We start from the raw sequence: 17786 nt of genomic DNA, 5'->3' as shown, positions 1-17786 counted from the left end.
AACAAATAAATTGTTCTTAAAATTTATATTTTGAATACAACAAACCAAACACTCAATAAAAAATAATCTCATCATACTTGTCTCATCATAACTAATCTCATCATAATTTATCTCATCATAATTAATCCCATCATAACTTGAATTCAAACCAAACGACCCGTTAGGTCTTTGTCTCTTTCTACTAGTTTACTAGGAGGTATATTTTTTTATATATATAAACATGTGAGCCATGACCCATTAAGTATAGGTGAATTCTCCTCAGTTTAGCTTCTGCAACAAATATTCAGAGATGACAAAACTTCAAGTAGTATCAACATGTGTAATTAGGTCCCAAAAATCCATAGAAAAAAAAATCCAGTTAACTCCATGGGACCTTCAACTCCTCACAGTGGATTCTATCCAAAAAGGATTATTTTTTCATAAACCAAATCTTCAGCAACATAGAGAGTTGGCAAAATCATCATCAGAAATTATCAATCGCCTAAAAATTTCACTCTCTGATACTCTAAATCATTTTCCTCTCCTCGCAGGTCGACTTGTTGTTAGTAAAAACAGTGATGACACCTTATCTTTCTTTGTTGATTGCAACAATGAAGGAGCTGAATTCACTTTTGTCACTGCACCTGATTTGACTGTGGCTGATATCTTGGAACAAACTTACATGCCAAAGATTGTCAAGTCTTTCTTTCCACTCAATGGAGTACGCAATTATGAAGGTGATATTAAATAATAATTATGTGAAAAACCCTAAATTAAAAGTTTTCGTTGTTAATAATTATATAGAGAGTACACTTTTAAGTACTCATTACCCCTTTAAGTTTCAACACGTGACTCTTTTTTATGAGTGATACACGTTGAATGATTTATGTATATATGTATGTTAATATAATATGTTTAAATCGTGTGAATCATTTTAAATTTTAATTGTATACCAGGTGTTTCGAAACCATTGTTGGCCGTGCAAGTCACTGAGCTAGTGGACGGATTCTTCATTGGTTGCACTATCAATCATTGTGTAGCGGATGGGACTTCATTTTGGCATTTCTTCAATTGTTGGTCTGAAATAGCGCGCAATGGCGATTCCAATCTTATTGTTAATAAACCACCGGTTCTGGACCGTTGGTTTCCTGAATTTGTTGCTAGTCCAATTCATGTACCTTTATCTAAAGAACATGTCCATGATGAATTTGATCTACCTTTGTTAGAAGAAAGAGTTTTCCATTTTAGCAAGGAAAACATAGCTCAACTCAAAGCCAAAGCCAATTCTGAATATGGAAACGACCAAAAGATTTGTATCTCTTCATTACAAGCCGTTTTGGCTCATCTCTGGCAATCTGTTATCCGTTGCCGTTGTGGTACGAACGCTGACGAAAAATTTAGTTTCAAATTACTTATAGGTGCAAGGCCAAGGCTTCAGCCGCATTTACTTGAAGGCTATTTCGGAAATGCTGTGCATTTTGTGAACGTGACAACCACCGCTAGGGAGATGTTGGAGCATGATTCAGGTCAGTGAGAAATTAAAAGGGTTTTTTTTATATATAATTATTTTATAATGTTCCAAATACGAAAAATATTTAGGAAACAACTAAAATTCAGTAAGAAATGGATTAAATATTGTGTTTTTAGATATATTTTTAAAAACTAAATTTGAATTCAGGTTGGGCTGCTTTGCAAATGAATAAGGTGGTATCCACGCAAACCCATGAAGAGGTTATGAATTTTTATCAAAGTTGGGTGAAGAATCCAAAGATAGTGAAAAAGAGTGAAGTGGTTGCTAATAGCTTGATTGCTAGCAGCTCGTCGCGCTTCGATGTGTACGGTAATGACTTTGGATGGGGGAGACCCGTTGCGGTGAGAAGTGGCGCTGGCAACAAACATGATGGGAAAATGACAATCTTTTGTGGTGCAGAACAAGGAAGTATCGACATTGAAGCTTGTTTGACCCCTGAAACTTTGCATGCCATGGGACAGGATACTAAATTCATGGGAGCTGTTAGTAAAATTGAGATCGTTTAAGCTAATTACTTTATTATGTTTATGGGGATGCTTTAATTTGAACTTCTTATCACGATTTGTTAATGGATTATCTGTATGGTGATGGCTTCAGTGATTATAAAATATATTTCATATGTTAAATAATACTCTACTTGTGCACTGTTGGGTTTACGCACTTCTAAAAAAAAAATTATAAATAGAAAATAATATTACTATATTATCCTTTGAATATAATAAAAAAAATTACTATAATTAATGATAATAATAAATTAGGAACTAAGTTATAGTCACTCATTTCATAGTTATAGTTATTTTATTGTGAACCTATTAACACGTGTATTTATATAGTTATATTTATTTTATTGTGAACCTATCTAATACACGTGTATTATTTATACAGAGGACACATGAGGTCAACTTGTAAGTCATTTAACATTGTATTTTCCAACTTTAATTATTTGTACAGTTTGCTCTAAATGTTGTATAATCTAGATGCACTTTACTTGAATGGACTAAAATAATAGCTTGCATCATTTAATATTTTTTTTGGCGTTAGCTATAGTATGACTTTTGAATTAATCTATTTACCCTAACTTTATCTTTTTATCACTTTAATTTTTATCATATTTTCTGTAAATTCGTGGTCTTTGAGCCTTCTTGGTAAATGAACTCTGTAGACACTTCTTTTTCAATTGCTAAAGAATTTTGTTGTAGTATGGATTGTAGTGACATACATTAATTTTAGAAAAATATATATATATATATATATAAAATAAGAGGGATTATCTGTTATAGGGCCAATTTAGTCATTGAAAATATTTTTCAGCTTTAATTATCTGTACAATTTGCTCAGGATATTATTATAAGTAGATAAAAGAATTCAAAAACCATGTAAGCCAAAAAAAATAAAATTAAACGATGCAAGTTTTCATTTCTGTCCATTCAACACTATTTTAAATTTTGCATGAGGTAGCATATTTACTACAAGTAGTATTTATTTACACAATTTATGCGAAATAATTCAGAATATGAAGGTCAAAATACTTAATTTTGATAAACAATTCAGAAAAATTCTACAAATATTTAAATTAAATTTATATATTTAAAAACTATCAAAACGTAGCTAATAATTAAAACTATTTTAAATTTTATGAGAAATTATAATAATTAAATAATAGTACTTCCTTTGTCCCTAATTACTTGTCCACTTTTCCTTTTTTAGTTATCCCTAACTACTTGTCCATTTTGACAAATCAAGAAATGTCAATTTTTTTAACCTATTATACCCTCAATTAATTATTTTGAAAAAGGTAGAACTTTTTGAAAACCTTAAGTTTTTTAATTCATCTACTTCATAATTAATAGGGATAAATAGTAAATTCACTATATCAATAATTATTTTTTTAATAGATGTGTCAATTTAAAAATAGACAAATAATTAGGAACCGGGGGACTAACACTTTTACGAACGAGGACCGACAAAAAAAATCTTGATTAATTCTGCAACTGCCATTTGGCCCAACAACACTAATAAATGAGAACACTTCATCATCAAAAACATGCATTGTCATTCAAAACAATAATTTTCTAAGTCATATGCTATGATCTCCTCGGGTGTGTTTGTCGGGAAAAATAAACTAAGTTTTTAAAAATAGTTTCATAAATGTTTTCATACTGATTAATTGTATACTTGCCATCCCAAGGACTCCACCGCCCACTCGGTAATGCTCTCCTAAATTATACTTTATAGTTTATCGGTTTATTTTTATTTATCACTATTTGAGTTGGTATACTCACTGAGATATAATTTTTTATATAAATATTTTATCACACTATTCTATTGATATGGGTGTTCATGGATTGATATGAATCGGTTATTAATCTAAATCAAAATCAAATCAATTTATTTATTTTTTAAATTATCAAAACCAAGTTAAATTAAACATACAATATACATTTTCCGGTTCAATTACTCTATTAATCATACACAAAAACTAAAAAAATGATAAATTAGAAAAGGGCAAAAGACGACTAACATTACAGAGTTTTGGATCACTAAATATAATTTACCGTGAAAAAAAACTTCAAAATTCACCATTTTGGCCTAGAAGGAAGAGATAGCATGGTATTCCTAGTCCCACCAAGAATTACGATAGACACTCATGTAGATAAAACCAATAAGATTAATGTTCTCGTTTTGGACCTTTTTGTCTTCGTAAATATATTATAAACTAAATTGTTGAAATCATTATTTAAAAAAAATAATATATATTCATATATAATAATGAAATATTAGTATATGATTTATTGGTTCGATTAAGTTATTTCTTTGGGTTTTTTCTAAACCAAATCAAATACTATTGATTTCTAGAAATCTAAAGCAAACCAAACTCAAACCCAAATAAAATTGATTTATTTAATTGTTACTTGGATCGATTTTTATCCAAACCGTGAAGATTTCTACCTATTAATTAATGCTTAGTGTATTGAGTTTTGAAAAATGATTTGGAGAATAATATTTAATGTTAATGATAAAATAATGAAAAAGAAAATGTCTGTTCTTAATATGTCAAAGTGACAAGTAAAAATGAAAACTTTATTTTAGGTATAAGTGACAAGTAAATATGAATTGAGGGAGTATATGACTGAATGTTGTTAGAATAATTATTTTACTTATTAAATCAACATCCAAAAGTAATTAAGAAAATTTATTTAATTACTTTTAAGAAAAATAATTGTTTATGACCTTTCGCAGAATTTCGACTTTCATTTAATGTGAACAATATTATTTTGGTAAGAATTGAAATTTAATGGAGTATTATTTAAATGAACAGGTTAAAATATAGATGAAGTTGACTTCTTCATTTTTTTTTAAATCTCCTTTACAACATAAAAAGTATTTAATAAACATTTTATGGTATAATTTTGAAAATTTTAATCTATCTACATTGATAATACTATTGAAGTCACATAGATAGTGCAATTTTACGTATATTGCATGCATCATGTACCTTGTTTTTCATGATATTAGTTTATAGTACGTATTTTTAAGTTATATGGATATGCAATTTTATATATTAATTAAATGAAAGATTATGTTGTTGATATATAAAAGTTAAACTATATATAAGAAATTTATATTATATATTGTGTAAAGACTTAGTTTATTTTTAGAAAATTGCTCTGCAAATATTTTTTTGACGAACTCCGCCTTAAAACCGACTTTAAAATCGGACAGTTTAACAAGTCATTTTGCTCTAGTGACATAACTAAAAATCAATGAATAAGAAAATATCAGATACGTAAATAATTAAGCAAGGAAATGCTCTCTGTCATAATTGAGAAAGACAAGAAAACAATGCCTAGTTTTTAATTTTTATTTTTAAAATCAAGAATAAATTGTGTTCATGTATACTAATTCATTCAGGAGGGCTAGTTATGTAAGAGGGGCAAATTAACAGAACAGAAAAAATAGGTAATTTAAATGATTAGGCTAATTGATCAATTAGTTAATATTCCGTATTTGTGATTTATTTAGTGGAGTAATAAATATAATAGTTTGGTAATGTAGCTAATTAAAAATTCGCACGCAATTAGAAATTAGCTTTCACTTGCACGAATGGTTGTAGTTCCTTTCAAAACTGTTGCTTCTCGATTTGAAATAAATACAAGCAGAAGGTTACAAAATGTCAAAATGAAATAAAGTAGGAGGATTTGCAAGATACGTGCTTTGTCATACAATAATATTTGTCTTATTTTAAATATTATTCCCGAGGTTTTCAGGTGATATGTTCCTAAAATTGACAAGATATTGTTATACTATATTTGTCTTATTATAATTATTCATGAGGTTTTTAGGTGATATATTCCTAACATTTACGTAACGTAGGATAGATGTACGTTTCATCTAATAATACAATCGATGTGTTTTTGGTCTAGTAAAGAAAGAAAAGGAGGAAAAAATGTTGAGTCCGGAGTCAAAAGGATAACTTTTTTTCTTGAAAAAACAAAAACGGCACATCAAAAAAAAATTTAATCAAAAGGGTAAAATCGCTCCTGACGGAGCGATTTTGTTTTGACAAAGAAATAAAAATCGCTGCCTTCGCAGCGATTTTGTTTAAGAAATTATTTTTTTTTAAAAAAATCTTTACGCTTTCAGTGATTTTAATGAAAATTAAAAAAAAAATTAAAACTGAAAATCGCTACCTCAGCAGCGATTTTTTCTTTAAAAACTTGTTTTTTTTTTTAAATGGCTGTTGCCGGAAATTTATGTAATTTAAAACTTGTTCTTTATGTTTTTTAATTCCTTAACAAAAATACGCTGCTATAGCAGCGATTTCACTTTTAATTTTTTTTTATATATAAAAATGCTGCTATAGCAGCAATTTTAAAGAAATAATGATTTATTTTTTTTGAGAAAATCGCTGTAAAGGCAGTGATTTTTATTTTTTTTAACGGTCAATTTTTTTCAGAAGAAAATCTCTCCATCAGAAATGATTTTATCTTTTTGGTTAATTTTTTTTTTAATATACCATTTTTATTTTTTGAAGGAAAAAAATGACGTGTGACTCCAAAAATGTTCACAATCACTCATGCCAATCAGTATTTCAAAAACTTGCACGTCTTGAAATTAGTGATAGATGAGGCTAACAATTAGTAGGCGATTCTGCTTATGAATGACAACTGTGGTGGGGGGCGGGACGGGGCAAAAGTTAAACGTGCAGGGTAGGGAAGTGATAAAAGAGATTGACTTTAAAAAAAGACAGTTTTTGAGTTAAAAATAAAAAGTCAATCTGATTTTTAAGTCAAAAATAAAGGTAGGGGGAAATTTATTTTTGATTTTTGACTTACTTTAAGTTATTTTTTTATTTGTCAAATATTTTTAGAAGTCAAAAATTGACTTTAAAAGTAGACTTGATCAACTTTTAATCCAATCCAAACGCCATCAAACTAAGAATGGACATGGTATGGTATATACCGAATACCATATTTCAATTGATATTTTTATACCGTCATATTGATATTATGATTTTTGGTATGACTTCTAATTTTTTTTTGTATTCAATACGGTATTTGGTATTTATAAAATAAATATCAAAATACCGTATACGGTATATCATACAATTTTTTTTTAGTAATATAATATATATTTGAGATAAGTTTCAAAAACACACCTAAACTATACCTGTTTTTTGAGTTTCATACCTAAACTATTGAGAGTGTGAGTTTCATACCTAAACTATCAATTATTAGTTTGAGAAACACACCTCCCTCTTTTATACCACTCTCACCATGGTGTGTGTAATACACTCTCTCTTTTATTTTAAAAAATTGTCACATCACACTCCACATGGACAAAACATTTCACTTTGACAAAAATTAAATAAATTATTAGTATTAGTTAAAATTAAAGATTAAAATTATTATCCAATTTATTTATTTTTTTATAAAATAAAAAAGTAAAATAATTTTCTTACCCCACTCCATCACTTTCTCTCCCTCCACCCCCCACTCCCCCACCCCGGACCCATTTTTTGTTTTGTTTTTTTTTTGTTTAAATTTCTTTTATAAATATTATTTTTTTTACTTCATTCCCCCCTTCCAATTCTAATTTAGATATTATTTTATTTTAAGAAAAATAATTCTATCCACTAGTCACATAACCCTCCGCTTCCAATTTCTTTTCTCGTTTTGTGTTACATATATATATCAAAAATATTTGTTACTTGCCGCTGCAAGACTTTTTTTATTTAATTTTTTTATTTATGTTATATATGGTACACAAGTAAAAAAAATCCTAGAAATATATGTACATATATAATACAAAACGAAAAAAAATGTAAAATAAATAAATAAATTAGAAGTGGAGGGTTAAATAGGATGGGGTAGAATTTTTTTTAAAAATAAAATAATATAATTTTTTTTGGGGAATGAGTGAGTGGTTTTTTTTCTAATATATATTGGGGGGATAGTAATACTTTAATTTTTTTTTATTAATATTAATAATTTATTATTTAATTTTTGTTAAGGTGAAATATTTTATCTATGTGGAATGCTAGTATCAAGGTTTTTTCAAATAAAAGAGAGAGTGCATTACACACACCTCAAAGGTGTGTTTCTCAAACTAAAAAATGATAGTTTAGGTATGAAACTCACACTTTCAATAGTTTAGGTATGAAACTCAAAAAAATGGGATAGTTTAGGTGTGTTTTTGACACTTATCTCTATATATTTCACTAACATGTAGGCTCTCACTTGGCATAGTGGTATGTCAAGTTAGAGTCTACATGTTAGTGAATAATTTTTGCGGTGTAAAATTATACAGGGCTATGGGTAATTTTAGATAATGTTATTTAAACTTTGTATATATAACTACTCGATTGCTATTGAATTTTTCTTTTGTGAAATTATCTAACAGAAGTAGTTGTTGATGTAATATGATTGAGACTTGTGCATTTGAATTTCTCATATTCATGTTGATCATCATATTGATCTTGCAAGAATACTTGTTAGAGGACAAAGAAAATGATTCTAATTTATTTACTAAATGAAATTGTATGAAGAGTTATAAATGTATGTTAATCGAAGTCAAATAAATTATGATTATCAAATACTATACCGTAAAATATCAAAATTGAAATTAAGTATAGTAATAATGTAATACTTTAAATATCAAATACCAAAATTATAATATTAAATTTTTTAAATACGGTACCATGCCCACCCCTACTTCAAACTGGGCGAGGCAGAATAGGGTAGATCAAAAATTATATTTTCAAAATATTAAATGGGGCAGGTCAGGTGGCAGGGTAAATCAATGCTTGTTGTCATTTTCTGCAAAGAATGATTTAATAGATACTCACTTTCTGGCTTACCATTTTTTGTTGTAATATTATAAAAAATCTAGCTGTAAAAGGTTTCTTTATCTACAGACTGAATCCTCCATCTATATTTTGATGGGCACATAATAATGTAGTAATAAATATAACTGTAAAAAAAATTCTTTTATTTTTTTTCCGTTTCTCTCTGTTTTCTATCTTTGGCTTTTTATGAAGAGAAAATGCATAATTATCCCATCAAACTTAGATCCTTTTTTGAAGAAGATATTTTAAGTTTGTGGAGGTTCTATTACCCACGAAATTATTTAAATCTACAATAAATACGTTATTTTAACCCATTTTGACGACAATTGTGATTTCACACTAAAAAAGTGAAAGGATAAAATTGCTGCCCCAAACCAATGGAAAACTAACACATGACATTGTTAAACCAAAGTGAAAAGAGACCCACGTTTCTTCTTCCCAAACCACCATTAATGGCTGTTGAGAGCTTTTCTCAACGGCAAAAGTTGGTTCTTTACTACGCGAAGCGAATTTCTTTACTGTATACTCTATCATCAAGTTTTAGCAAACCATCTTAAGGTCTTTTATTAGAAAAATCTACTTAACAACGACATAATACTTGGTCAATGTAGCACCTAATTTACCTTTCAACAAAGAAATTTGAATCCATTTTCATTCATATAGTTTCCCAAGATCAAAAGTATCACAGAATCTACTCGTAGAAATTCAAAAAAATGTGAAATTCACTTATAGAAGTCAAAGCTAGTCTTAATTTCGGAATACCCACAAAACTAAAAAGGATTAAACTAATTTTTGGGGATTTTTAAAAAAAAATCAAACACTAAATAAACAACAAAAACACTAAAAAATAACACACAAAACTTACATAAATATATCTTTACGAAGAAATTCAGAAAAAAAAATCTTTTGAAGTGAAGTAAATCGAAAGAATCAGGAAAGGGAATTGGAAAAGATGAACATGAATTCTTCTAAAAAGATCTAAGGGTTAAAATGTGAGTGGGTCAGGGTTTTACCTGATCCACTATTAAACAAGTAAGAAAAATAAAAAATATTATTTTATTTGGAGGTGAAACACACGCACGAATTATGAGATTGCAAATATTGCAAAAATAGTGTATTTAAAATTGTTGAAAATGATTGGATGGGATAATAAGATCTCTACAAACTTTAGATGTCTACTTCAAAAAAGGATACAAATTAGATGAGATAATTATGTATTTTCTCTTTTACGAAAGCAAATAAGTTTCTGCATGTTGTCAAATATTTTAGATGCAATAAAATATATTACTGGAAAACAGTGCTTTGCACCTTCAATATCACCATTGTTCATGAAAACACCGACATTGTGCAGTGTGGCTAGACTTAGCGGGGCAAGACCATTGGCGTAGTTAAATATTTTACTGAGGGTGTTAAAGAATTTCATAGCTAATAAAAATAATTTAATGAACACTTAAATTTTGTAAATCAAACTACTTAACATTAATAGTTAATTTTTTTAATTAAAAAATATATCAAAAATTTTAAAATCTAACTACATAATATTTAGCTTTAATGTTCACGTTTATTTGTTAGGAAATGAAAGTACAAAGAAAAAAGAGAGAGATAAAATTCAGTTTAGAGTGAAATCACTTTTATGCTTCAAGATTTCACGAATCTTTGATGACTAACAACGAGAAATATAAAATAAAGAATAGAATCAAAAGAGTTATATTAAAAGAAATTCTATATTAAGCCTTTTCACTTTTAATATTTTTATGGAATAAATAAATAAATAAGATTTGCTTATTAACTTTAAATTAAATAATTACTTTTAATTTTTTAATGAAAAAAATTAAAATTGCGCACAACAGGTTGTAAAGGACATAGCTTGAGCTGAACGACTGGGATCATTGAGCTAAAAAACTTTATTGTTTTTCACGGGTATCCAAAATGTGTTATTTAATATTTAAAGTATTATTTTACTTATAAATACAGTGTAATTTTTCAACAGAGTGTCCGATTGAACACCCTAACCTAAGGAGGGGCGTAGGGCAAGACATGACTTAGCGAAGGGGGGCAGGGCGAGACGCGGGAGGGGGCATGGAGGTCAACTTTTCTGAAAAATGCCAAACAAGGCAGGGTGTGGATCAAAATCTTAGTAGGTCGAGACTTTCCTATCTTAATCCGTTCTATTGTTATCCCTAATTTTACACTTTTTCAAAATGATAAATGTTACTCTTTTTTGTTTACTTTTATTTGTAATAGAGTTTGCACACTTCATATTAGTTGATGTATGATTTTTAATAGAATTAAGAAATGATTTGAAATGAATAATTAATATTAACTTACTAAGTTAAATAAAATAATAATAATTATATTTTGTGTAACACGGTAAAGCGATAAACACAAATGATATTTAAAGAATATAATAAACAAGTAAATTGAACAGAGATTTACATATGCCATACAAATGAATGAATAGTCTTTCTCTTTCTATGGTCGTTTGGTAGAGTGTATTAGGAAAAATAACGCATGCATTAACATTGTGTATTACTAGTACCTTGTTTGGTACTCTTTTCCAACCTATGTTAAGGTGTGTATTGCTAATACCATGGATTTCTAGGTATTAGCAATGCAATGGTTTTAATGCATGCATTAGATTAACTAATGGCAAAACTATCCTCTAAGCCTAATAATAATAATAATAATAATAATAATAATAATAAACATAATAATAATAATAATAATTATTATTATAATAGTAATAATTATAATAATATTAATTATAATAATTATTATTATAATAATATTAATTATAATAATAATAATGTGGGGGTATTTTTGTAAACAAATATTTTTTAATAGTCTTTATACAAGGTTTGCTATTTCCAATACATCAAACCAAACAATGTATAAGAAATTATGCAAGCATTACTAATGCATGCATTACTAATACATCATATTCAGCATTATTCTTATACACTCTACCAAACGACCTCAATTAGTATAATGATTATAACAGTTTAGTTACACATCTTTTCTTATTTTATCATTTCACGCTTGCTAAAAAAAATTGCCCATGTTTGGTAAGTTTTTGGAGATGCAATTTTATATTGCGATATAAAATTGTGAAATGAAATGAAATTAGTATTTGAAAATGTATGTTATGCAGATTTCATAGGATGAGGTTATATGATTCGAGAATTTTAAATCTTGATTTCAGATTTTTCAAATACAAAAAAAGATCATAAGTTTATAGTTTGTATAATGTCCACATTTGTATCTACTAATCATTTATTTTATATGTAAATATAATTTATAATTAAATATCATTACATTTTAAACTATTTATATATCATATAACAATTATTTTCACCAATATAAAATTTATTATTATTTCAAATCAATTTCTTTTTTATCGTTTATATTCATCAAATTTATTTACCAATCAAAATTATTACTACTTATTCAAATCACTGTTTAATAAAAAAATATTTTTCTATGAATGGATAAGACCTGATCAATGTAACATTAATTGAAAATACAATTTCCTTACAACTTCCGATGCTTATTTCACGTTGACATATAGTATACTACTACTATGTAGTAACTTTATCTTTATTCACGCTAATCGATTGCTTCATTTACGTCAACACCTAATTCACTATTTCCACCATCCTATATTTATAACAACCTATAATTCACTAATTCAGTCCATTTTGACAACAAAGGAATATCAAACTAATTATGTCTTATTTTTAATTTAAAGTGAGTTAAATTTTATTCAACTTATGTTCAATTGTTTTTACTTAATTAAAGTTTGATCAATAAATATTATAATCTTTTAGAATAATTTTATGACAATGTATTATGCAATTTTATAAACCCTTACTGATTTGATTTGATTATATAAAGAATTGAACAATTTAATAGTTGTATAACTTATAGGTTTTTATGTTTATAAAAAACATACCATATAAAAAGTCCAAATTATTTATTCAAATAAAATTTCAATTTCATTTAATGATTTTATATCATAATTTCATATCGCGACGGACCCACCCTCTGTCATGGGGTATTGACTGACACTGCTTCATTGAAATTTTTTAGTATTATATATATTTAAAAATCTGAAAAAAATAGAAATATCCCTACAAATAATGCTATTGACATTGCTTGAATAACTAAGCTTCTTGGCTCGTTGATTTGCAACGCGAATGAAACGGTAGTTCACCCAAGCGTGGCCCGAGTTCGACCCTTAGTAAGGCCGAATTTGTCTTTTATTAATATAATATTATTATATTAATTTTTAAATATCAACACCCCTTACTAAAAATCGTGCGTATCACATGACCAAACATGACCTTAAATAACTTGGCAGTATAATTTTTATTTACACTACAAAAATCAAATCTGACGACGGAAAGAAGGATAATGTCACTAGACACCAGTGCCTCAAGGCTCCAACTCTTATCAATCTTCCGTATACAATCCAATTTTTTTTATAGTAATAGTCTTGTTTGTTGTTATTCGTTTGGTTTTTATAGCGATTGGCTATTATATTTTTAGTTTTTATAATAATATTTGATATTTAAATTTTATAATTTGATTTCTATAACCAGAAAAGATGCAAATAAAATATCTATTTTTAAATTTTTTAATACTATAAAAATAATAATACTATCTAAATTTAAAATCCTGGAAGTATCCATATTTCAGTAATTCAAAATTAAAGAAAATTAATACATTATAAATGAATTTTGACCCTAATAAAATGAAAAACTTTTGTCTCTGAAATACAAACATGCACGAATATTTCTATGATTCTTTAACTACCAAAATATGTACCAATGTAATATTTTTTTGGTAAAAATTATGTAATGTATAATTTTTTTAAAATATTTAGTTAAAACAGACCTAGTATAAGTTAACTTATAGATTCTATTTTTATGTGTCCTTGAAATAACAATGCATTTAGTATTGCGTTCTTTATTGTGAAAATAAAGACTCATAATAGTGGAAAATAGTAAATTAATTTTTTTTAATATCACATATGGAGAGCCAGGAATTGAAAAAAGTTCAAAGGCAAGTCTGTACATACAAAGGAGGCGGCAACACAGATCAAAAAGGAGATTATAGAGAGATTACAATTTCTTAGTAGTTCAAAGAAAACACAGAGTTGTAGGAGTTTTGTTCAACTTTTACTTTGTAATTAAATTTTTTGCTTTGTAGGAGGCCTAATCCCTGTTACAATGTATAGGTGCTCTCTATTTGTACGGATTTTGATGGTAATGGTAATCTTTTACAGTTGTTTACCAAAAAAAATATCTGAGTAAGTTGTTATAAAGAGGTGATTTCGTAAAGATTATCTTGTTCAGGGACGGAGGGAGAGTATTAACTACAGATTTGGACTAACCTAGCAGGTACTGTTTAGACCTACTTGTGTCATGAGTCTCATTAAATATGTACAAAGTTTAAGTGCGAATCCAATAACTATGACGACAAATTCAAAACTCATAAACCTCAACTCCTAGCTCCACCTTTGATATTGTTATAAAGATTGGTATTGTTTGTTATAGATAAAAAGTTTGTTATAAAAAGGTAAGATATAAGATAGGCTTTGAAAGTAACTTTTATGTTAAAAATTTGTGTTATATAAGAGTGTTTTTATAGAAAGGTTTAATGGTAATTTTGGTCTAAATGGTAAACTAACAAAAAGGGGCCAAATGTGTAAATCAGCCCAAGGATTTGTGGGTTAAGTTGAAGTCAGCCCAGCCCAACCCATTTAAATCAAAGGAATGGTTCAGTTTCAGTTTCTCACTATACCCATCGTCAACACACAAGTAATATCAGGAAAGATAATGAAGTTGGGTGGTGGAGTGGGTTTTGGATGTCCACGCGCCGTCGCATTTCCCGGCATTTTGTTTAGCCGCTGCCGACCAACATTCCGATGCTATTCCTCTTCTTCTTCTTCTCAAGGTAAAGAAAATTGCAAACCTACACATACTTCTCCCGTGTTTATTTGTACATGTATTGTGTAGCCGATGTCTACTAGTTTTGAAATGAGGTCGAGTTGATTGATATAATTGAAATGAAATGTGGATTTTCCAATTGGCGATCGTTCACTGCCGTGCCATGTTAGTATGAATTGCATCACTGCACTGAGGTTTTTTTGTCTAGTTTAATTTGATACTAGTGGGTTATTACTGTACCAATTCACATGTGTTTTGAATGCATGAATTGGTATTTGAAATGAGAATGGTGGCATTTTTGCAATGCAGACCATGTTTCATTTATCAAAGATGTAGCTGCAACTCAAGCACCGGAGCATTTGAATGAACTTCTCAAAATCCTTCAGGTGAGAGGTGAGGCAATCTAATTCCATCTGTTAAATTCTGATTAATCCGAGTATGCTTCTAGTGAAAAAAAGAAGAAGTTAAATGGAGAAGCCGTCTTTAATTACTTTATTCCTGATACTAGGTCTCTACAGGTATACTGGAAATACTCTTTGAAAATTTACCTTTTAAATGAATATATGACGATAAAACTGGTCAGGAGTGCTGCTAGTTCTAGTTAAAAGTTACTACATTAGTACTTTTCCTGACCTGTAGGTCCGCTTCAATGTATTTTATTGTTAGGAGTAACTTTCGGTATTGAAACTTAAGGTATCAGGGGGGTCAGGTTACGGTAATCTTTTGCTTCTCTTGGTTATTTCATATTAAGGAAGTGTCATAGGATGACCTTGTACGCCTGACGAAGACTTGTGTATATCCTTCCTTAGGCTTACTTAACTGAGACTTTTGGCTTAGGTTGTTATTGATATAATCTTCAAATGTCTGATGGTCACTATGAACCTTATGCACTGCTCAACACCTTATGATAGGTGAGGAAATAATTTCTCCTGGTGCCAAACAAGGGCTGGTTCCTCTGGTGATTCCTCTTTCCAGAAGGAGTTCAGGTATGATGGGAATGGATCTGATATCAAGCTTTTTTGAAGTTGAAAGTGCGCTTCTATGTTCATTTTTTCCCTTCTCTTCTTTTGTAGATTCTGTAACTGCACTGTTACGATGGCCAACTGCCCCATCTGGGTAATATAATTCATCAAAATGCTGAGTTTTGTGGATATCTCTGTTCTACTTTTTTGGGTGCTTATCTTGGTTTATTCTCTGTTCTCCAAATTGCTCTCAGAGAAAAAGGGGGAAAATATTTGGTATTTGATTTATATCCTCATTGTTCACAGGATGGAGATGCCATTGGTAGAAGTGCGCAAGTATGGCGTGTGGCTATTAGCTAAGAATGTAAGCTACTATGAACTTGCTCTACTACTTGGGATCTGGATGATGTTTGAGAGGGTTAATTGCTTCACTCTTGCATTCTGCTTTGGTAGCATGCACAAATTTGTCTCACCTTTCCATTTACCATGCTATAGGTAGATCAGTACATTCACAGGGTTTTGGTGGAAGAAGATGCAAATGGTCATCAAGAAAAAACGGATGAATTGTTCCGGATTTCTGCTGGTGCTGGAAAGAAACTTTATGAGAAGGGTGATTTTGGAGCATCAAAAATTTCAAGCGTAGATACTTATATATTGAAGAAGGTAGAAGGAAGGATGTATACGGCAATATCTTGATGTTAGTCATTGTGACTCAAGCTAATTGCACCTATTGATATTCTCTCTAGGTTGGCTTGTTTCCAGACGTACTGGAGCGCAGAATTAAGCAGCATTTTGACAATGGAGACAATGTAAGAAAGTTTTTATTTATCTAGTAAGCAATGATCAATCCATAGCATTTGGGTGATAAATATGTGCTGTTGGAAGATTTCAGCTTTGGTGACGGGAGAATTTTATACAAAGAAGGAGCATTTTCCAGGATTCGCGCGGCCTTTTGTCTTTAATGCTGAAGTTTTGCTGAAGTCTGTATATCTCATAGTTTTTCTTCCTCAATAAATCTGTATATTTATAAAACAAGCTATTTCTACAACATATTTACTAATATTGTTCTCTTCTTCTCTAGGGTTGGGCGCAATATAGAAGCTAAAGATGCTGCTAGGGGGGCTTTAAAATCACCATGGTGGACTTTGGGTTGCGAGTACCATGTACGCCATTCCTTGATCCAATAAATTTCTTCTTGCCTTTTGCAGCATGCTGATGCTAGGTCTATGTGCTTATCTCTTTATTGCAGGAAGTTGCTAATATGGCTGAATGGGAAGATGAACAAATTGAGTATATCAAAGAGAAAGTAACTGAGGAGGGAAGGGAAACCGATCTAAAGAAAGGGAAGCAACCTGCTCAGGTAAACTCTCTAGTAAACTTGAATTCAAATGTGTTTGCACAAGAAAATGATTTCCCAGATTTCAGCACCTACCTAGAGCCTACTCCTTCACAAAAAGAAGAAAAACCTATGTTCCTTTTTCATCCTAAACCTATTTTTTGCAGGTTGCATTGGATGAAGCTGCTTTCTTGTTGGATCTAGCTTCCATTGACGGTACATGGGACGATTGCGCAGAAAGGATTGCTGAATGCTACAAGGAGGCGGGCCTGCATGAAGTTGCAAATTTTGTGGTTTACAGAGACTGAATTACCAGTAACTTTACTGAATATTAGACATTTTACACTACTCCCTATGAGTCCTAGCTATTGGCCTATTCAGTTTTGGCTCTAGCAGAGTGTACTATAATGAAAAACAAGAAGAGACTTCACAGCAGTCCTTTAAATATGCACCCCCATTTTAATCTCCACTCACACTGGGGTCAATTGTAAAAGACCAAAAGTAAAAATATGTTAATAAATAACTTGCATTGAGGTTGAAGCAGGTGCAAAATGCATCACGATCCAAACATATGTTTAGTATTGTATAATCAATTTGTCGTTGAGATATTTCAGTTCTTTTCTTCAAGTACACACTACTCGAGTAGCAAAAAGCGTACTGGGCAAATATGAAGCACGTC

General features: G+C 29.5%; 2 protein-coding genes across 2 annotated transcripts; both read left to right on the top strand.

Annotated features, from left to right (window-relative positions):
* Nucleotides 1-239: 239 nt before the first annotated feature.
* On the top strand, nucleotides 240-2133 carry LOC102584011 (uncharacterized acetyltransferase At3g50280-like). Its single transcript, XM_006339813.2, has 3 exons — nucleotides 240-716; nucleotides 936-1505; nucleotides 1658-2133. Exons 1-3 carry the CDS (start codon nucleotides 290-292, stop codon nucleotides 2014-2016), a joined length of 1356 nt encoding a protein of 451 aa, XP_006339875.1. The 5' UTR covers nucleotides 240-289; the 3' UTR covers nucleotides 2017-2133.
* Nucleotides 2134-14650: 12517 nt separating this feature from the next.
* On the top strand, nucleotides 14651-17640 carry LOC102583668 (uncharacterized). Its single transcript, XM_006339812.2, has 11 exons — nucleotides 14651-14816; nucleotides 15119-15202; nucleotides 15721-15795; nucleotides 15883-15925; nucleotides 16078-16135; nucleotides 16267-16434; nucleotides 16518-16580; nucleotides 16657-16751; nucleotides 16853-16934; nucleotides 17021-17131; nucleotides 17275-17640. Exons 1-11 carry the CDS (start codon nucleotides 14699-14701, stop codon nucleotides 17413-17415), a joined length of 1038 nt encoding a protein of 345 aa, XP_006339874.1. The 5' UTR covers nucleotides 14651-14698; the 3' UTR covers nucleotides 17416-17640.
* The last annotated feature ends 146 nt before the right edge of the window (nucleotides 17641-17786 follow it).

This window comes from Solanum tuberosum, unplaced genomic scaffold (genome assembly GCF_000226075.1).
Source record: "Solanum tuberosum cultivar DM 1-3 516 R44 unplaced genomic scaffold, SolTub_3.0 scf00012, whole genome shotgun sequence".
Lineage (NCBI taxonomy): Eukaryota > Viridiplantae > Streptophyta > Magnoliopsida > Solanales > Solanaceae > Solanum > Solanum tuberosum.
Note: the sequence above shows the minus strand (reverse complement) of the source record. Positions and strands in the feature narration are given on the sequence as shown.